This window comes from Trachurus japonicus, chromosome 5 (genome assembly GCF_045865225.1).
Source record: "Trachurus japonicus isolate A0001 chromosome 5, Traja_1.0".
NCBI classification, from domain to species: domain Eukaryota; kingdom Metazoa; phylum Chordata; class Actinopteri; order Carangiformes; family Carangidae; genus Trachurus; species Trachurus japonicus.
In genome coordinates, this window is record NC_140911.1 from 23,561,101 (window position 1) to 23,581,882 (window position 20,782).

Below are 20,782 nucleotides of genomic sequence, written 5' to 3' on the forward strand. Positions count from 1 at the left end.
TATAAATGCATTTTGCCTTTTTTTTTTTTTTTTTAAATAATTGTTATAATGTTTCCTCTTGTTGTGGGGATCAGCTGATTCTGTTTCCGTTCACAGTGACACCGACACTGCTCTGCAGATAAACACCCGTTTCCCTGACGACGCTGCCAACGTGGTCTCAAGGTTACCTGTTTAGACTAATCAACAGCAGGTGAGCTGGGTCACGTGACCGTCTGTCTGACCGTGGATACAACCCGATAGGCTGGGGCTGGGACATTGGTGTCATCTGATAGGCTGCAACCTGGCAACCAGGTGTGTCACAGAGGAGGAGAGAAGAAGAGGAAACAGAAGAAGACAAGCCAGATAGAGAGGAGCATTAGGACTGAGGAGGAGAAGTGAAGGAGCAATAGGAGGATTTGAGGAGGAAGAGGAGTTAAAAAAAAGAGTTAAAGAGTGAGAAGAGGAATACGAGGATGAGATGGAGAACAGTGTGATCCGGTTTAGTCACTGTCAGAAGGAAATCTTCTGTTTTTCTGTGCCGGAGGATTGTCCGAGCTGCGGGGAGGTCCTGAGGGGGAACAGACTGCAGGAGGCACCGGTTAGCCTCCCCTCTCCCTTCACCAACGGACACAAGAGCTCCTGCTGCCTGCTGATCGCACCTGCACACAACAACCTGGCCAGGTAAACACACATGGGTTTAATTGTCATAACGCCCCCTTTTTGATGTTTCTAATGTTCAGATTTTACTGGGACTGTTTAGGAATGTGTTGGTTCAACTTTATCAGTCTGTGTTTGCTGGTGTTGAGCCGTGTTGTATTATACAATGAGGTTGTATTTCAGTTTTTTCCCCACCAGTCACCACCAGGATTTAAAACTGACACAAACACACAAGCAACAACTATAATGAATACACACTTATACACACATTACCTCAATTATGAAATTATTTGACCAAATGAAAAACATTGTAAAAACACTAAAACTTTAAAGGGATAGTTCAACATTTTGGCAAATTGGCCCATTGCCATAATCGCTATAGTCATAGCAGTAGGTTCATTACCTTTAATTGTAGGTGTAAGCTATTTTCAGTACGGCGGAGCGCAGCAGCTGGCTGCTCAGAGCTACGCTATGGAGGCTAACGGAATTTCTTGGTTTCCCTCATTAAACTCATCAAATTCAACATCCCAAAACTCCACAGCGCTTTTGTAGACAAGTTGTGACCTGCACAACCACCACGCTATGAAATAATGACGGAACGATACGAAACGGAGCCGTTTTCGAGGTAAATTCATACAAAACCGCTGATGCGCGTTGCGTTCAGGGACAGTTTTTCAGCAAGCAGTCTCCGTATTTACCCTGTATTTACCTCGAAAACGGCTCCGTTTCGTATCGTTCCGTCATTATCTCATAGCGTGGTGGTTGTGCAGGTCACAACTTGTCTACAAAAGCGCTGTGGAGTTTTGGGATGTTGAATTTGATGAGTTTAATGAGGGAAACCAAGAAATTCCGTTAGCCTCCATAGCGTAGCTCTGAGCAGCCAGCTGCTGCGCTCCGCCGTACTGAAAATAGCTTACACCTACAATTAAAGGTAATGAACCTACTGCTATGACTATAGCGATTATGGCAATGGGCCAATTTGCCAAAATGTTGAACTATCCCTTTAAAGAGTTCATGAATGGGGCAGTTTAATGACACAGTTTTACGTAGCCTGAATCAGTTTAAACCTGTTCAAATTCAATTTAACCAGTTCTACCAAATGTGAACCAGTATAAAACGCTTACATCTTATCTGAACCAGATTTGCCCACTTGAAACTTGTCTGAATTGATTTTATCAGAACCAGTTTGAACCAATTCAAACCCATCTGAATCAGTTTTGCCCAGTCTAAACTAGTATAAACCATTTCAAAAACTTTTGTGAACCAGTTTTACCAATTTGAACGCAGTAGAAACCAACTTTGAATCTGAGTCTGAATCAGTGTAAACTATAGTGTTAAATCTATTTCACCCAGTCTAACCAGCATGTGTCCTGCTGTTTTTCCCTCAGAGAATTTGATGGGACATCAGATCTGCACACTGGCATCTCCGACACTAAGGGTAAGGGCCACAGGTCAGGCTGGAAGTCTGACTCCAGGTCTTCATCAGTCTGCGTTCTTGGTGGAACAGCCGTACCCCAACTCCTGTTACAGTTGAAAGTCCCACCTGTCACGAGGGACCAGCTGGTCAATGTTCACTGTTGTCCCACAAGATCAGTCTGATCTCTGCAGCTCTAGTTGTGAAACATGATATTATTCCTGTTGGAAGAAAGAATCTGAGCTGAAATCTAATATTGGTTTCTGCCAGTTTGTTTGAAGCTGCAGTGGAAAACATGATGAATATGCTGCCACTGTATCTAAATAAACATCCAAAGTGGTGGACGTCCTAGATGCACATGGGTGAAGAGAAAATGTAAATATTAATTCATTTAATTGTTCTGAAACCAGTAGTAGATGAGTTTAAAATAACATAAACATGTCATTTGATGTGTTTAAAACAGGAGCATCTGTATATCAGTGCTCTTACGTATGTGTGTGTGTGTGTGTATGTCGTGTAGGAGTTGTGTATAACTACACGAGGGGCGGGGTCCTCAGAGATCAGAGTGGGTGGGAGCGCTGCGTCAGTGTTCCTCTGGTCCGACCCGACATGTTTCACCTGCTGGCTCAGTGGGACCAGTACCTGGACCACTTCTCTGACGGACCCATGTGGGACCCTGCATGGCACAGGTAGCTACACTTTACACCTGGCTCAACACAAACACCAAGCACCTGTGTGTGTCTCTCTCCGACCACCTGTCTCTGTCTGTCCACATGTCTGTGTCTCAGGTTCGATGAGGAGCAGCAGAACTGCTTCACCTACTGTCTTCATTTTGTAAACAGCGTCCTGGCGGCAGAGGGGCGCAGCTCTCTGAGTAGAGAGACCTTCACTCACAGCTTCATCCTGCCGAGGATGAGGAGGGTCTCTAAATACACCACGCTGTATGACCATATCCAGAGACATCAGTACTACATGGTGGACAGACCTGAGGACAGGCAGGAGGACAAACAGGAGGACAGAGTAGTTTGATCTCTATTATTCATATTTGATGTGCTTTAATTTCACAAGCTGAGACTTTTGCACTGTAAAATTCAGTAAGAGCTAGTAAAATATTGGTGCTGCTAAACATCAGAGAACATGAAACACCATGTGTGTGGACACATGAGTACACGTCCATTGAGTGTATTTGTATTGTATTTGTTTTTCTCGTGTTTACATGAACATGTCTGTCTGTTGTAACTTTAACAGTTTTATAAGAAATTACATGTTTTTCTCTGTACAGCTGCTGCTGTAATATGACACATTCATAACATGAATATTGCCTCCTGTTCTCCTTATGTTTTATGCTCTTGTTGACAATTAATCATACCTTAAGTATTCAATACCAGTCTCACTGTCAATATCTATGTTTTTAATTGTATTATGACTTATTACTGGTGCTGTATTTATTTGCTACTTCTCTTTAGTGGTCATGAATGTAAAGCACTTTAAGTGTAATTATGAAAGGTGCTATAGGCTATATAGGAATAAAGATTATGATTATTATTATAGGCTTATAATCATTGTTATTATTCAACACGTAGGTGTATCTATGTCTATGCTACTAGTGTGTACCTCTTTTATATGTCTATGGTGTGTATACAGAACAAAACACAACCAACAAAACATGTGCTCTGATTTTATTGTTCTGATTGCCACTTCACTTAAGCATATCACTTAATAAGCAAATGAAGTCTGTTTATTCTGGAGGGATTTTTACACCTTTCACTTGACAGAAACAGAATCTCAGTAGAGTACTTCAGTTGATTAAAGGAAACCCTGCCGGAGGAACTGATGCGAGGACAGTTACAGTTTCACCCGGACAAAAGCTGTGAGACACCGCAGTGTCCGACAGCAAAACAAAACCGACCGGAAAGTTGTAATGAAAGACCACTAGGCTGAATTACAGGTCTTCTAATACATCCACGTGAAAGACACTAAACACACGCCGGGCAGAAACTGACTTGCTAACAGGCGAGCAGAGTCGCTCATAGAGACCAAGTAGAGACTTCTGACAGAAGTCACCACAGTCAGCAGCGACTGTCCAGATCCACGAGGGCAGCTGCGGCCAGGCCCCAGCCGGCCCCGGCAGCATGCAGGCGGAGTTCAGGGCTCCTCGGCGCCGCACCCGGGTGCAGGAGGAGTACCAGGCCCCGCTGCCGGTGAGCAGCTGCCCCGGAGAGAGGAGCGACTTTCGGGCGGAGCTCATCAACCAACACGTGCTGGTCTGTCACCCGGACCACATCCAGAAGATTCACAACCAGGTCAGAGCCGATCCCCATCATCACCTAAAACCAGGCCTGTGTTTATGTAAATCATCTAAAACCACGAGTGAACTAAATGACATAGGTCTGAATTAACCCATATCATCAGTTGTGAGTTAATCCGCATTAATTGAAATTAAATTAAATCACATATAACCAAATTGTGTCAGTACAAATCACCAAGTGTCAATTCATCCACATCAAATCCAGGTCTTTCACATCAGCCAGAACACAGATATTCTGAGTTCAGGTCTTACTTTGCATCGCCTGAGACCAAAGTGTTACTATTAATCTCCTTAAATCAGGTGTAAATATATCACATCACCAAAAACCAGGTTTAAATGAAACCACTTCACCTAAATCCAGGTGCAAGAAGTAACCCCACATCACCAACATCAGTTTTGTGTCATTCCACACCACTTAAATTTGGGCCTATGTAATCCAACTAATCTGAAACTAGGTCTGATTGATTGAATCCACTTTGTGTGTAATTCAGTTATGCCTACACCCAAAAGTGACACTCAATAATGTGAAAAGATAGTTAGAATAAAAAATACATGAGTGAACATTTTGCAGGTTAGTAATGTCAGGCTAAAGATGTACACTGAACAAGCACAGGGCTTATTATTAATTACTATTTTATTTTGTTATAAACTATTTCTTACTTCATCATTTTTGATTTGGTTGTTTTTCAGGGTTATTTTGGGAAAGGCGTCCTGTCGAGATCCAGACCAGACCACAACATCTCCGACCAATGGGAGCGTGAGTGTACACCCACATCCGTATCATCATCATCATCATCATCATCATCATCACAGTCTGGTCCAATCACTGCTGTTGGCTGAAATCTGCTGGTTCCGGTTTCTGTTTCAGAGCACGAAGGTTTGTTTCTACCGGTCGTCTCACAGTCCAGGTCAGTGGCGTCACGTCCCATCCGTTCACATGATGACATCCCATCCTGTCTGTTCACTTGATGACATCACACACGTTCTTGCCCCCAACCCCTCCAGGTTTGAGGAACTATGCAGATGGGCCGGGGCAGCTCTCTCCACACAGGGACTGGATGATGAAGCTGTCAGTCAAACTCTGCTGAGACTCTCTCAGCCCTTAGAGATGGAGGATGTGAGGAGGGAGGTGGAGGTGAGAGGTGGGGAGAATGGACAGAGGTGTGATGAAGGAGAGGAGGAGGGGCCGGCACAAGAGGGCGGAGTGTCTCCCCTCACAAAGCAGCCGAGGCCGGGGTCGGAGGCTGAGCCGGAGGCCAAGAGAAGCTGTGGGTGAGTGTGGCTCTTCACCGGGTAACTAATCAATTCAGTTTAGTTTTTTTTTTTTTTTGGTAGAAATTTCTGGCAATTTGTTCAATGCACTTATTTAGCAGTTCCTCTGATGACACTGTAATTGTGTCTCACCTGCATATTTGCTCTACACAAGTTAAAAGTTTAAAGCAGAAGTAAGTGGTCCGGTCGTTTTCGCTAATGCTGCGTTCCAGGCAGGCTTTTGAAATCGTAAATTACAGCTTCAAGTCACAACTTACGACTTTGTAGCGTTTCAGGCAACACACTTGTGTTTTTCCGACCTGTTTTACCGGTGAAAGTCACTATAACGGCCACTCGTAACTTCCAACCGGTGAACTCGTACCAGATCGAACTGGTATGACTTCACGGTCGGAAAAATACGAGTTTCCTTGAACGCACCATAACAGTCCTCGTCCCTATGTCGCCACATTCACGCCGTTCCTTGGCTGCACACACAGCCCTGCATGCCGTTCTCTCTCCTCATTGGATAAAAACTGTAGGATACGATAAATGTTTTCTCTTCGGCTCAGAGCAGAGCAGACTGACTGACAGACCCGTGTTTCAGTTCAAACACTCTATGTAAGTGATTGCTGTCGGAAGATATAACTATTTAAGACTTATATTAACACAAATATATCACTTACTTCTGCTTTAAGTCAAAATTCTGAATTTAAAGGGTCTCTTCACCCAAACTGATAAAATACGACAGTATTCTGTCACTGTCATTGTGAGTCTATGTAAAACTGAACTACGCTCTGATCCTTATTCTTACAGGTCGCACCCAGAAGACGTGAACGATGATTGCAGCTCGGACCAGGACTCGGACTTCAACCCTGATCCTGATCCCGTCTCTGACCTCGGCTCCGACTCTGAACCTGAACCTGAACCTGAACCTGAGTCTTTGGTTCCAGGTCCTGGTTTTGTCCTCGTGGTCTGTAATAGTGAGGTGAATCATCACCTGAATCCATATCTGTTGTCACCATCAGACTTTCACAGTTCAGCACTGGTTTATACTAAGATCCGGCTGTGTTGATTCAGTGCTTTATCGTTGTGTCTGCGCAGGTTGGTGGTGATGGCGTCAGGGAGGTCAGGCGGACTCCGTTCTCTCTGACGGAGTATGTGCAGCTCAGTCTGGAGGAGGTGACTCACCAACACCACAGTCACTCTGTACAGTAGAGCTGTGGGAGCTGGATCAGTCCTGGATCGCGTGTCTATTGGTGCAGCACCACACAGTTGAATGAACCCTCTGTCTGTCTTTCTGTCTGCACCTACAGGCGTTCTTCCTGGTCTACGGTCTGGGCTGCCTGTCTGTCTATCTCCACCAGGTAACTGTCTGTCTGGACCACTTCCACCTGGCACCAAATCTAGTTCTGTAAAATAAAATCTCATCAAAGAACCTCACCACTGCCCCTTTTTCCGTGATTGGCCAGGAGCCTCTGTCAATCCTTCAGCTGTGGAGGAAGTTTCGGTCCCTGCATCCGGACTTTGTCAGCTTGTACGCAGCCTATCATCACTTTCGCAGCCGGGGATGGGTCCCTAAAGGGGGGAGTGGGGCCAAGTATGGTGTTGACCTCAGTAAGACACACACACACACACACACACACACACACACACACACTCAACAGTCAGTTGTAATTCATATGTCAGAAGGGCATTAAGGAAGGACATAAGTGAGGAACTGAAACTTTACTTTTATGTTTTCAGTGTTGTACCGGAAAGGCCCACCTTTCTACCATGCCAGGTAACACACACATACACACACTTGTAGTTGTTTTCGAGGTAAATGCAAAGCCGCAGATGCACGTTCCGGTTTTGGGGCAAGCAGTCCCTTTTTGGCACAACACCGGCTTTGCATTTGCCTCGAAATATGCAGGTCCCAACTTGTCCACGAGAGCGTTTTGGAGTTGCTGGATTGTGTATTTGATGAGTTTTGAGGGAAAGCCCAGAAATACCATGAGCCTCTGTGGCGGTAGCTGAGCAGCTTGTTTCTCAGCCCGGCTGGTCTCAAAAATCACATTCACTGATAATTAAAAGTCACAAACCGCTAAGACTATAGGGATTATGGCAATGGGCGAATTTGCCAAAATGTTGAAATATCCCTTTAAAAAAAAAAGAAGTGCCCTCTATGTTTTCAGCAATGTCCTCACTTTCCTAAACCGTCTCCTTCCTCTTGCTGTAGTTACTCAGTGGTAATTGAGCGGGTTGACGATACATTCAGGGGCTCTGCATTGCGTCCGTTTTCGTGGCGTTCTTTGGCAGCTCTCAGCAGAATCACTGCCAACGTTTCTAAGGTACAGGTTGGTCGGATTTCATCAGATCAAACGTTATCATAGTTTGTATTGTTACTCTGAAGATGTTCTGTGTGTTTGTTCTGCAGGAGTTGATGATGTGTTATATCATCTATCCAGTCGACCTATCAGAGGATGAGCTGGACTCACCTGAGTGTCTGAGCAGACTGAAGGTTCAGGTAAGAAGTTTACAAAAATGTAAAAAGGTTTTGTTAAGTTTTGCTCTCAAATTAGAAAAATTAATTTTAAAAAAATTAATTAAAAATATGTTGTTTTTTTCTTTACAGGAAGTGATTGTTAGCAGGTGGGTTTCTTCCCGAGAACGAACAGAGCAGGATGACATCTGATTGGCCAACAAAAGAAACTGTCACCGAGTGACACAAAGTTACAATGCCATAAAGAGACCAGTTACATCAGCTCCAGAATCAAGAGGTGAACAAGATGGAAAAAAGAAGACAAACACTGACATCTTGAAGAGACCACCTGAAATATTTCTTTTTTTGTTTCTAAAATGTGTGTTTAATGAACATGATACTTATTGTTTTTTATTATTAAAAAGAAAAATCTCAATTGGGTGTGTCTATATTTGATTGGAAGCAGTTGTAACAGTGAGACACAATCCAAATCAGCCTAATCTTAACATTATGTACCAAATTGATAAATGACAAGGTAAGTCAGTATGAGTATTTTGGGTAGTTGTGGACCAAGGTGGTGATCCAACAGACTGATTCACAATGCCCATATCTACACAGTCTATGGATAATATCCCTGACAACCCTGACAACCTACACAGAAGGGTAAAATCTTGTTTATCCAAAAAATAATTAAGATAATCATTATTTTAATCACCATTCTGACATGATCACAACACTCATCTAATCAGGGCTATATACATAGATACAATAGAATACACAGGGCTCCAAACTAACTTTTTTTAGTAGGAGCACAGTGAACCCTAACTTAACATTTTAGGAGTGCAAGCAGAACATTTAGGGGCATGCACGGGCATGATGCTTACACACATTGGCCTGACACCTATAATGACAGATTTCTTTGAGTTGCCCCCTCCACGTTTCACCAGTGTTAAAAAAAAAAACAGCAAATTTGCACAGTTTGCACAAGTAGATGACGAATTTCCTTGCACTGTCTCAAATTTTAGGGGCAAAATGCTCCCATCTCGGGGCAATCTGGAGCCCTGATACAAGAATGCAACAGGGACGGGTTTTTTTTAATTTTATTATTACACTGGGTTCTGCCAGAGCCAGCTGTGTTATGATCTCGCAGTGGCAAAGTCTCGCGAGAACAGCCGCAGTCCCTGCTGCATACGCCACTGACAGCGCCGAGTCGCGTCGCGCAGGCAACGACCGAAAGCGACCGTTAACCAGACAGTTAGGACCGTTGGCTGGTTTTATTTCACCCTCGAGCCGCTGAGCATCCAGGTAAGACCCTCACCGGTCCTCCGCTCCGGCGGCGACCACTGCCTCAGAGCTGAGCCGGTAGATACCGGAGACAGGCGGCGGGGGGCCTGTCCGGCCGGTTAGCTGCTAACCGTTAGCTGTAGAGGCCCCAGGTGTCTCACCTGTGTTTGTACCAGCGGAGGTCACGGACACACCGGGCGCAGGTCAACGGGTGTTAGACAGCGACTGTCCGGTCGGTGTTAGCGGGATAGGATGCTCTGTTCAGCGGTGCTGAACTAACCTCCGACCAGGTTAACCCGTTCAAAAGAGTCCGTTGTTTCAGGTCACTGGAGTAACGGTAACGTTACCTGTGCAGGTGTTTGGTCCATGAAGTGGTCCTAGTGTCCACCTCTTATTAATAACGCCTGCTGGACTAACGTTAGTTTTACTCAGACTCGGGATTTGTTGTTGTCAGTGCGTTTACATGGACTTCAGTATTTTGTGATCATATTCGGGATACTGTGTTTACATGAACATAGAGAAACATTGCATCTTACTTTTTACAACACAAACCGCGGCAATTTTGACATCTGTCCAAATGAGACCACTGTGGCTTCTTGTGGAGTTGCCACTTTTAGATTTTAAAATCGCGTTGCAAATGTTCAAGATATTTATAGCAGCGGAAGAAGGCAGCGACAGCAGGTCTGTCCTCACCGCTGGCCGCCATCCACCTGTCACTGCCACCGCGAAGGACGAGGGAGAGGTGGATGAAAGTACGATCATATTTGGGATACTCAAGTCCATGTAAACGCACTGATTGACAACGAGTTATTCACATTCAATTTTACATGATCCGGGGGTCAGGTAGATGGATCAACAGTTAACACGGTCCTGGTTGTCTGCAGATTAACGTCCACGTTTCTCAAAATCAGGCTCCACATTTTTAGAAATCTGGAGCCACCATAACTAGGAACCAAGTGCACATGTAAACAGCCTGCATTAGTCCTGACACATCCATGTGATGAGTTGAACCTGAGCCAGGCGGCTGATGCCTCTCATCCCTTCTCTAAAGGCTGAGAAGTTGGATAGGGTTTCATTCTGTTACCTAATCAGAACATCATCTGTCAATACGTTATTGATAAGCAATGATATCAGGAATATTAGTAGTGAATTTTTGCAGCACCATGTCATCTTGGCAAAACGTAAAGACTTTCAGTTTACGATAAGACAATCAAGATGAAAATCTGCTGATGGACCTGAGGAGTGTTTAACAAATCATCAGTTCTCAGAAAAGTTCTCGACCGTCTGCATGATTACTTGACTCATCGTTTCAAGAAGATAAATTAAGAAAATAAGGAACATATTATTAATAACAACAGTAACTTGCTTCATGTAAACTTTCAGATATTGATATTAAAATGCTCGGTGTGTGTGTGTGTGTGTCTGTGTAGACAAGAAGCAGTATGGCAGATGACCTGGACATCGAGGCGATGCTGGAGGCTCCGTACAGGAAGGTGAGAATCGGTCTGTCCTCTGTTACTGAGACTCTCAGCTGGACTCTACTGCTCCTCTCACAGCCGCTCACTGTCACCTCATGTTAACTGAATCAGAGCTGCGTGAAGACAATCCACATTCACAGAACCAGTACTTTACTGTGCAGTACTAACACAGTAAAAATAAAGAGAGGATGAGAAAAAAAAAACACGTAAGCTTTTGTTATGGCTTTAACAGCTGTTAACTTGCCTGTCTAGAAAATATACTATATGTGAAAACAACACTGTTGTTGACTCATGTTTAGCATGCAAACTAGTTGATCCCATTCCAGCAGCCCCATCTTGCTGATACTGAGTCACTGCAGGGCCCCGTCTGCCCCGAGGTATTGCTGCCCAGAGGCCATGTTATAACTTCTTGTCTTTTGAATGCAACAGTGGCTGAAGCTCTATGAACGACTGGCAAGTGAACAGCTGTTTATGGCTATGTACTGTAGCAGTAACAAAACTTGCAAGTAGCCCTCTTTTTAACTCTCCACAGTACATCTGCACATGGTTTTAAGGCACTTGGCAGGTAGGTTGTTCCAGCATCTTGGAGAACCTGCCACAGTTCCTCTGTGGGTTTAGTCTGTCTCTGTGTCTTTTGTCTCTTCGTGTGATCCCAGACCGTCTCTGTGATGTTGGGATCGGGGCTCTGTGTGGGCCAGACCATCTGTCGCTGGGCTTCTCACTCCTCCTGTCTCTGATGGTGGTTCTTAATGACTCTGGCTTCATGTAAGGGGTCATTTTTGTCTTGTACCAGTCAGGTACATCCTCCTGGGCCTGATCATAAGAACAAACTGATAATGTAAAGTGACTAAAATCTATACTTTCAGGCCCGTTCTTTAGACTGCAGTCTCACACAATCTCAAATTGTTGTGATGTTTTGGTTCCATGATTGCACAACATTCACAAACACCCACCTTGTCAGGGATGTGTAATGTCGACTCCTTAAAAAGCTGCAGTCTGTCAAAGAAATATTACACCTGAATGTCTCTTGATGGGAGCAGAGATGAAATACTTTCATACGGAGGCTCTGAAGAGACATAGAGCTGGATTCAGAAGTGCACAAACCTGCAGTGAAACCCTGAGAGCAGAACTCTGGTGTAACTTTTTAGGATTTTTGTAAAACATCAATATTAAATCCTAAAAGTTTTAGCTTTGTTCACCAAAGATACAAATTGATTTCACATTTGTTGTCGATTCTGCAGCAATCGATAAAATCGTCAATGAGTTATTCATTTAAAATGTTCTGCGTTCTCTGAGCTGGTTTGGTACGCTCTGTGTTTTGTCTCTGAGCTACTGTGTGGAGTCTCTGAGCAGTAGAGTCTGGCTGATGACGATGATGATGATGATAATAATTATGATGCTGCCATTCCTTCACAGACTGTCATGAATAAATGCCCATCTATCTCTCTTTGTAGACTTGCCTAACGATTTCTCACCTCTACTCCCCTGAATGCCAGTGTGATCTGTCACAAACATGAAGGTAGTAAAAAGCCCCCATCATGCATTGCTGTACTGTGGTCCCCATGGTAACATGACTGTGGTTCCCTTGGTAACTGTAAACTGTCACCTGGTTTTGGCCCAACTCCCCCTGAGGAGGGACAGCTGAGGATTCTGGGAGATGAAGAGTTTAGAGAGCAGGGAGTAATAATCACAGGAGCATCGTGGGAAAAGGCAACGTCACCCTGGGAGACCGTCAGTTAGCCGTTAGCTTAGCATAACCGCCATTCTGCATCCCGACTCTGAGCTGTGAGTGGGGGCGCAGAACGGTGCTGATGAGAGAAACCAGCGTGAGGTCAGGACAGGGTGGGCGGGACCTAGCAAGGAAAAGCTGCAGGTGAGTTCTGTCAGGGTTCAGATTAAACTAAGATGCTGGTCTCTGCCTTCGATGCTCATGATGAAGTCAGAGTGAAGCCCCACCTTGTAATTGCAGCTTTCCATGGAGTTCATACAGTAGGTCTGATGTTACTTTAGGTTGACACTGGTGACAAACAACACCACGCAGGTATGTTCGACATGTTTCAGTCCATCCAATCAAAGAATTGATCCATCATTAGTTCTGACCCTTTTCAATGTCGTCTAGTTTCCTTCCTTTCAGGCTGCTCGTTTCCACACAGTCAAACCTCAGCGCTTATACATCTACAGTTACTGTGTGTTGAGTCTCAGTAGCAAGCAATTCACAGTCTGTGGTATTTCCTCCAACTGAGATCTTTTTTTGTTTTAAAATAGAAATATAAGTGAGGTCGTATCCTGACAGTTGTCTTCTCTGCCTGTGTTGCACAACACTTCCACCTGTAGATCAGTGGACTAATGTGAGACCGCTGGCAGTACTGTGTGTCATATAATAATGAGGGGCCGGTTCACAAGCATCAGCAAATCCACACATCATCTGTAAACATTAAAACCAGATCAGGACTGTGAATGTTGTTGGTTTAGAGATATAAAGATGTAAAGATAAAATACAATAGGAAGGGAAAAAAGCATGAACCCTGGTTAGATGTGATGTTGGAGGACTGAAACATGCTGAACCGACAGGTGTATTCCTTGAACAGGCGAGGGACTGTCTTAGGTTCAGAGTGGAGGGTGTGTCCTTGGTTCTGGTTTTGGGCTGAGTTGAGTGACTAAGACTCCTGTCTGCTTCAGGGCCCTTCAGAGGAGTCCCAGCACCCAAAACCAGCACAGCATCCACACGGCTGAAGAAGAGCTGGACTGTGGAGTGTCTGTCTGCTGCCGGAGCTCCTGCCGGGCTGCAGCCACACTGACCCCCCCGCCTCCAAACCCCCCCACACACACAGCCCGGGCCGCAGCCTGGTACTGACTGACTGACTGCCTCAGACCGCTGACCTCTGACCACACACACACACACCCCCTCCCCTCCACTACCTCCAAACCCCTCCCCCCTCACAGAACAGCCTGTTTGAATGTGACTTATTAAATTGTGTATTCTCTCTTGCCCCCCTCCCACTCCTCCCCCTCCCCCTCTCTGACACCTGAATGTTGCGTCTGCCTCCTCATGCTGTTCTCTGTCGACCCTGATAGGAGGACAACAAGGCCCTGAGCCCCAATGGACAAGAGGAGCGCAACAAGAGGTAGCACCACCCGCTCACCTGTCTGTCCTCATCTGTGTGCCTGTTAATCTGTCTGCCCGTGTTAAAACAAAGTCTTTTTTCATGTCACTGACATCGGTTTAATGTTTATGAGAGATCAATCAATAGAGCGGTACATAACGTTATAGATCATATACAATGTAACTTTGTGTGTATACCGTATTTGTGTAGTCTTACCTGTCATAAACAAGAGATTACGGGTTACGGAGCGGGTTTGTGTCACGGTGCGGCAAAGACAAGAGCTGGTGGCAGCGCTGATCTTGTGAAGTCATTTTTCAGCCATGTGCCATTCCTCCTCGTCACAAGTTTCAACTTATTTATTTAACGATCACAACTACTCCAAAGCTGGTTAATTAAGGCAACATAAGGTTGCATAATTAAGTTAAAATAAAATCCTGCATAGTTTCTCTCTAACCATTTTGTAAATACTTTTTCAAGAAGAGCCTTCTGATTAATTGCTGGTTACTTTTGGGTTACATCTGAGATATCACCATGGCGATGGTTTATGTAATGAATTGATGATTATATGGAATTTGTAAAAAGCATTTCATCCATGTGATACAGCATACAGCGGAGATGGAGCAGGTAGAAAGTCTGATTTACTAATGCTTGATTCAGGTCGTTTCTGCATCCGCACTCTTGAAGGTGAAATGAATATATCTGAGCTGGGATGTGTATTTTGGTCTTTCTCTCCTGCCAGACTGTTGAACGTCAGAATCATTTTCTGTGTCCGTCAGACTTGAGTCTATTTGTTCGTCTGTCACAGCTGTGATTCTTGTCTGTCTGACAGATTTTCTCCTTTGGTTTATTTCTGCTCTGAAGATGTTGGAGGTGCTGTGAACTCCCTCATTTAGCAACATTGAGGCTTTAAACGGCACACGAAACAAACCGTGTCTGATTTTGTCAATATGTCACTGTTTCATCCTCGGTTATCAGAAGCCTAACCCTTTTTTCAAAACTCATTTCCAGCAAATAAGTATGTTGTTGTATTTGGGCTAACAACCATCATAAGCAGGTTGATTTGTGAACCCAGTTTTGCGTCTAATCAGTTCATCGTGACCACTGGATGGTGACTCCTCTCGGTGCGTGTTGTGTCTGCTATACAACCGAGGGCGTCTGTCTGTCAGTAAAAATGCTCTTCAGCAGTTTCAGCTTGGTTGGGTTGGGGGGGTTGCTGACAGCAGGCTTTGCTGTAGCTGGCTGCTCTGTGTCTGACAGGAAGAAGCGCAGCCGCAGCCGTGACAAGAAACGCAGCCGGAGTCGAGACAGGAAGAGGAGCCACAGTCGAGAGCGTAAACCCAGCCGAAGCAGAGAGAGGAGGAGAAGTCGAAGCCGCGAACGCCGCCGCAGCCACAGCCGAGAGAGGGGAGGGCGCTACAGAGACCACCACAAGCAGTGAGTTACTCTGTTGAAACACAGCGTAGTTCTTTACTGCTGCTCTGCCCCCTGATGTCACACTGTGTTTGTATTCTGCCAATTCAAACATGATACAGAATTTCTTCACCCACACAGTCATGTTAGATTTTAACGTAGCAGCCAACAAAAACAAGGAAAGAAAAAAAACTAACCCACATTGAAATGGGTGAAATAAAATTATAATCCATTAACAAAATTTTACAAAAGGTTTCTTGAATAAAACAAAAGCCGTCTGTCTGTTTCCAGCCGCCGGCGGACGAGGAGTAGGAGTCCCTTCAGGAAGGAGAAGAGTCCCATCAGGTGAGAACGTTTTTTAAAGTGTTGTTGTTGATGATGATGATGATGTCATTGATGATGATGATGATGATGAGGAGGAGGAGTGCAACAGTTCACAAAATGTCACAGTTCACTTCATATCATGATTTTCACCGAGCACATTTCGGAGTGATACCTGTTTCAACTTGCTTTTCATTTGCAGAAAACTTTACAGTTTGTCGTAAAGTTCTGGGTCTGGTTAGTAATCGTCTTCATTAAAAGAACAGGCTTTCAGAGCAAACAAAAAAAGTTGGCGGTGTCTTCTTTAGTTGTTCATCATACTTAGATACTTTTATTTATTAACATCAGCACAAGTTAATGTTTAATCCACCACTTTGTTGTCAGTGAACACTAATTGGTCCTCTAACTTTGCTCTGTCTCTTATTTTCTCCTATTTTTGAAGACTGAATGTTGCACTAACAATAAGAGTATTTACATTACAGGCAGCCCATAGATAACCTGACCCCAGAGGAGCGAGATGCTCGGACAGTGTTCTGTATGCAGCTGGCAGCCAGGATAAGACCACGAGACCTAGAGGAGTTCTTCTCTGCTGTGGGGAAGGTAAAAAACAAAAACTCTGGCTCCGGTTTCTGACAAATCAACGTTTTAGAAATCCATTAAATATTTGACATTTTTGCTAATTGATTAACTGACTAACCACTGCAGCTGTTGTTGTTGTTGTTTCACACTTTGGTTTTTGAGGAGAAGTCCTGCCACTATAACATGTTGGTACAGGTGATGGTGGAGGATGTGGGTGGTTGTTGTGGTAATGGTTGCTGTGGTTCGTCTGCAGGTCCGTGACGTGAGGATGATCTCTGACAGGAACTCCCGCAGGTCAAAAGGCATCGCCTACATCGAGTTTGTTGAGGCAAACTCAGTTCCTCTGGCCATTGGACTGACGGGGCAAAGGCTGCTGGGAGTTCCCATCATTGTCCAGGCCTCCCAGGTGCAGACACAGACTCACACTCGCTCACTCTTTGGTTCTGATTAAATGCAACAGATCTCCTGACAGCTTGCATCATCCCACATGGTCTTTATTTCTCATGCAGTGTCATTGTCATGTGATCGGTGGATGAAACATTAGATGTTACATTGTTTAAATTGCTTTCAGGCCGAAAAGAACCGAGCAGCAGCAGCAGCAGCCAACAATCTGCAGAAGGGAACATCAGGTCCAATGAGGCTGTACGTCGGTTCTCTGCACTTCAACATCACCGAGGAGATGCTGCGAGGAATCTTTGAGCCGTTTGGACGGGTCAGCTTCAACAACATATTGAACTACATTCATACTGAACTTATACTGTACGTGTGTGTATATGTACGTGTGTGTATATGTACACACACATCTGACAGCTGTTTTGTTCCTCAGATTGAGAGCATCCAACTGATGATGGACAGTGAAACCGGGCGATCTAAAGGCTATGGCTTTATCACTGTAAGTTCTCATCTTCATCATCAGTGCTGTGATTGATTATTAATTAATCTTCTGTTAATTTTTCTCTTCCTGGTCACTGTAGTCAGCTTGTGTTTCTTTTACAAACCAGTAACGTGGCTCATCGTTGCAGAATCATTGCTTCTTTTTTTTCTCTTCACTCTAAGATACCAAATGATTCTGTTTTTCCAAAATAGTTTACAAAGTAAAAGAAACTGATTATACCCACTTGAAAAAAGATCGGCTATTTGGTAATTTAAAAAGATAATGTGATGTGTTAAAGTATGGTCGTCCTTCTTGTCATTGTCCATTCATTTCCATAAAACCACGTTTTCTCATGTTTGTTTCACAGATGTCGTGGTTTGTGTTCTCCTGATTTCTTTTCATTGTGGTTTGTTAAATAACATTACACTCTCAGTCAGTACAAAAAGAAACACTTTCTGTGTCTGACCCACAACATGCACGTTCACTCACATCCAGCTCAGAGAAGCAGACCTTCACTTTCTCTTCCTGTGTGTCAGTTTGCAGATGCAGAGTGTGCTAAGAAAGCTCTGGAGCAGCTGAACGGGTTCGAGCTGGCGGGGCGTCCCATGAAGGTCGGTCACGTGACGGAGCGGACCGACGCCTCCACGGCTTCGTCTTTCCTCGACAGCGACGAGCTTGAACGCACCGGCATCGACCTGGGAACCACCGGGCGACTGCAGCTCATGGCCCGACTCGCTGAGGGTGAGAATCCTTCAGCATCCGCCTACTGACATGAACCTCCACCTGTAACCTCCAGCTGGGCCCAGAGACTGACTCTCTGACTCTCTGACTCTCTGTGTCCGTGTGTTGATGCAGGTACAGGTTTACAGATCCCTCCTGCTGCTCAGCAAGCTCTACAGATGAGTGGGGCTATCGCTATAGGAGCCATGGCTGCTGTGTCAGGTACACACACACACACTGGATGATAGTCACATGAATTCATTCTGAACAACTACCTTCAGACCATGGTGAGTGTGGTTCTTGGTACAATGTCTGAAAACACAGTCACAATCTTAATGTTATTGCTGTAGATCAGCCCTTATCAAGGGCTTCAAGAGTCAGAAAATGTTACCAATTTACAATCTTCAACGCGATTTAGACTTACTAAGAATGACACAGAATTCAACCAGCATTTTTCAGCTCTAATTAGTTTTTAGTATAAATATGAGACTATACATATAAGTAATTTGAAAGTCAGTTAGAAAATTTAACAAACTTATTTAAAGCAGAAGTAAGTGATATATTTGTGTTAATATAAGTCTTAAATAGTTATATCTTCCGACAGCAATCACTTACATAGAGTGTTTGGACTGAAACACGGGTCTGTCAGTCACTCTGCTCTCCGTCTTGTGCTGAAGAAAAATTGCGTAATTGTCCCGAAAAAAATTAAATAAGTCCACATTCCAAGCATGTTTGTAGCATTAGCTCCTAGTGTTGTTGTCCGCTCTTCCGCTGCCAGCGCGCATGCGCAGGGTTCGCACTGAGACCGACTCGAGTCTCAGTCGGTCTCAGAGCCGGACAACAACACTAGGAGCTAATGCTACAAACATGCTTGGAATGTGGACTTATTTAATTTTTTCGGGACAATTACGCAATTTGGGGCTTCAGCACAAGACGGACATTACATACGAGCATCATGGAGGTATTTGGATGTTTTTTTGTGTGTGTTTTTTTACGAAGAGCTCCGGTGTCCCTTTGTTACCGTGGCATTGAAATGCACTGCTACGCCAAGACCCCCTGTAACTCAGAGAAGGGACGGTGGACTCTGAAACTTCTCCCAGCCCTTAGTCAACATGAGGGTGAGTAGATAATGAGCGAAATATCATTCTAGGGTGAACTATCCCTTTAAGTGATGGCCCATCTGTAGTACCTTCATGGTCCACCAGGAGGCCACAGTCCCACTGCTGATGTTTCTATTACACAGATGCTCTGTATATTTGACCTGACAGACGAATAGGATACAATAGACGTCAGCCTGTTTCAGTCTTGGTAGTTGGTGAATTCAGATAACGTTTTTAAAATGTGTATGTAATTGTGTTCTTCCTCTGTGTGTGTTTCAGCTGCAATGAACCCAGCCATGAATCAAGCTCTCAACATAAACATGCCCTCGACTCCTCTAAATCTTCCCTCTCAGCCGCTGGCCACACATTGTTTCCAGCTGTCCAACATGTTCAACCCCAACAGGTACACACTCCCCTGTCTGTCAGTCTCTCCACCTGTGTGTTTTGCTGTAGTGTTTTTTTATTGATATAAATACAGACGGTGGATTAATATCTTACTGCGTATGTGAACAACTTTGTTTATTTACTATGTGTGTGTGTTGTTTATTTCCAGTGAGGAGGCTCCTGGTTGGGAGGTTGATATCCAGCATGATGTCATAGAGGAGTGTAACAAACATGGAGGAGTCGTTCACATCTACGTAGACAAAAACTCAGCTGAGGTAAACACGACCTCTGACATGAATGAGAGAGCAGCTAAAACACGACCTCTGACCTCTCTGACCTCTGACCTCTGACCTCTGCTTGTCTGCAGGGAAACATCTATGTCAAGTGTCCCTCCATCCCAGCTGCCATGGCTGCTGTCAACGCCCTACACGGAAGATACTTTGCGGGTAAGGCTTCCTGTCAGATGACACTTGTGCACTATGATGTGGGCCAATCAGAGAGCAGCTCTGACGTCTCATCTGTTGTTTCAGGTAAGATGATCACAGCGGCGTACGTCCCCTTGCCCACTTACCACCACCTGTTTCCAGAGTCAGTCACAGCCACACAGCCGCTGGTCGCGCCTCCGAGACGGTGACTCGCCACCAGCACTGCCCTCTGATTGGACACTGGATATAAGAACCTGTCCCTCTTTTATATCCCCCTCTCCCACTGGTCAACACAGATGAGTCAGTTTCACTTTTGATCATCAGATCTGAGGACTGTTTCTTGTTTGTTTGTTTTTCCTCCCCCTCCCTCCCCTGAGTATCATCCAGTGATTGAGCTCTGTGAGCTGTGAGGAGGCTGATGATGATGAAGATGAAGATAGGATCAACTGATTGGTTAGTTTGAAGCTGTTTGGTATTTAACAGTTTTTCTAATTGAGATTTGATTTTGTAAAAATGTTGATTAAATTTTATTTTCAAGTCACTCAGAGCTGCTGCGTCTTCTTCTGACAGGGAGTTTAATATATATAGTTTTATTTACACAACTTACAATTTAGCCACTTTCCCATCACCCTTTGGGATCCTGCCGTGTGTCGAGGATGCTCACGGATGATGCTGGATTCTGATTGGCTTGGAGGAACCCAAAACCTATGATGCAGAGCTGATAATGGAAACTTGGTCGCCATTGGACACCACATGAAACTAGAAAATATGTGTGAATGCTGGAGGATGAATGTGATTGCTGAAGTAGCTGAAGATGTTTATTGAGGTCGAATAACATGAATGGTTTGGAAAATACCTGAATTGTTGAAGCAAAGTGCTATAGTGTTCATACTTTTTACTGTCTTTGTCTCAGTTGGGAGGAAAAAAACTCAACTGCCGAAATAACAGAAAACTCAAAAGGTCAAAGTTCAGGGAGGGTGTTTTCATCACAGACAAAACAAAACATTGATCATCAACACAAAGATTATTTTCT

The 20,782-nt window shown here is 44.4% G+C and overlaps 4 protein-coding genes across 8 annotated transcripts in view; 3 read left to right on the forward strand and 1 right to left on the reverse strand.

The window, feature by feature from the left end:
- The window catches only part of LOC146987577 (protein FAM107B), a 104,030-nt gene that overhangs the window by 40,392 nt on the left and 42,856 nt on the right, over positions 1-20,782 (reverse strand). The gene's annotated exons all lie outside the window — the stretch shown is intronic.
- Positions 48-3,171, forward strand: mkrn2os.2 (MKRN2 opposite strand, tandem duplicate 2). 2 transcript variants are annotated; one of them, XM_085776789.1, is made up of 5 exons: positions 48-190; positions 273-660; positions 2,025-2,074; positions 2,571-2,739; positions 2,839-3,171. In XM_085776789.1, the coding sequence occupies exons 2-5, from the start codon at positions 458-460 to the stop codon at positions 3,077-3,079; spliced, it is 663 nt and encodes a 220-aa protein (XP_085632915.1). In that variant the 5' UTR covers positions 48-190; positions 273-457; the 3' UTR covers positions 3,080-3,171. The 2 variants fall into 2 exon arrangements, with proteins under 2 accessions (XP_085632915.1, XP_085632914.1); XM_085776788.1 differs by having other exon boundaries at positions 69-660.
- On the forward strand, positions 3,946-8,490 carry tsen2 (TSEN2 tRNA splicing endonuclease subunit). The gene is made up of 12 exons (XM_085778062.1): positions 3,946-4,353; positions 5,049-5,115; positions 5,227-5,266; positions 5,364-5,630; positions 6,423-6,576; positions 6,711-6,788; positions 6,923-6,973; positions 7,079-7,223; positions 7,353-7,389; positions 7,828-7,939; positions 8,026-8,115; positions 8,224-8,490. Exons 1-12 carry the CDS (start codon positions 4,183-4,185, stop codon positions 8,281-8,283), a joined length of 1,272 nt encoding a protein of 423 aa, XP_085634188.1. The 5' UTR covers positions 3,946-4,182; the 3' UTR covers positions 8,284-8,490.
- On the forward strand, positions 9,254-20,290 carry LOC146987582 (RNA-binding protein 39-like). 4 transcript variants are annotated; one of them, XM_085776792.1, is made up of 16 exons: positions 9,254-9,375; positions 10,785-10,847; positions 12,287-12,351; positions 13,908-13,957; positions 15,194-15,370; positions 15,638-15,691; positions 16,150-16,267; positions 16,500-16,652; positions 16,818-16,958; positions 17,073-17,138; positions 17,657-17,861; positions 17,976-18,062; positions 19,220-19,343; positions 19,494-19,599; positions 19,692-19,770; positions 19,855-20,290. In XM_085776792.1, the coding sequence occupies exons 3-16, from the start codon at positions 12,346-12,348 to the stop codon at positions 19,956-19,958; spliced, it is 1,470 nt and encodes a 489-aa protein (XP_085632918.1). In that variant the 5' UTR covers positions 9,254-9,375; positions 10,785-10,847; positions 12,287-12,345; the 3' UTR covers positions 19,959-20,290. The 4 variants fall into 4 exon arrangements, with proteins under 4 accessions (XP_085632918.1, XP_085632919.1, XP_085632917.1 ...); XM_085776793.1 differs by having other exon boundaries at positions 13,911-13,957; XM_085776791.1 differs by lacking the exon at positions 12,287-12,351 and having other exon boundaries at positions 9,279-9,375; positions 13,911-13,957.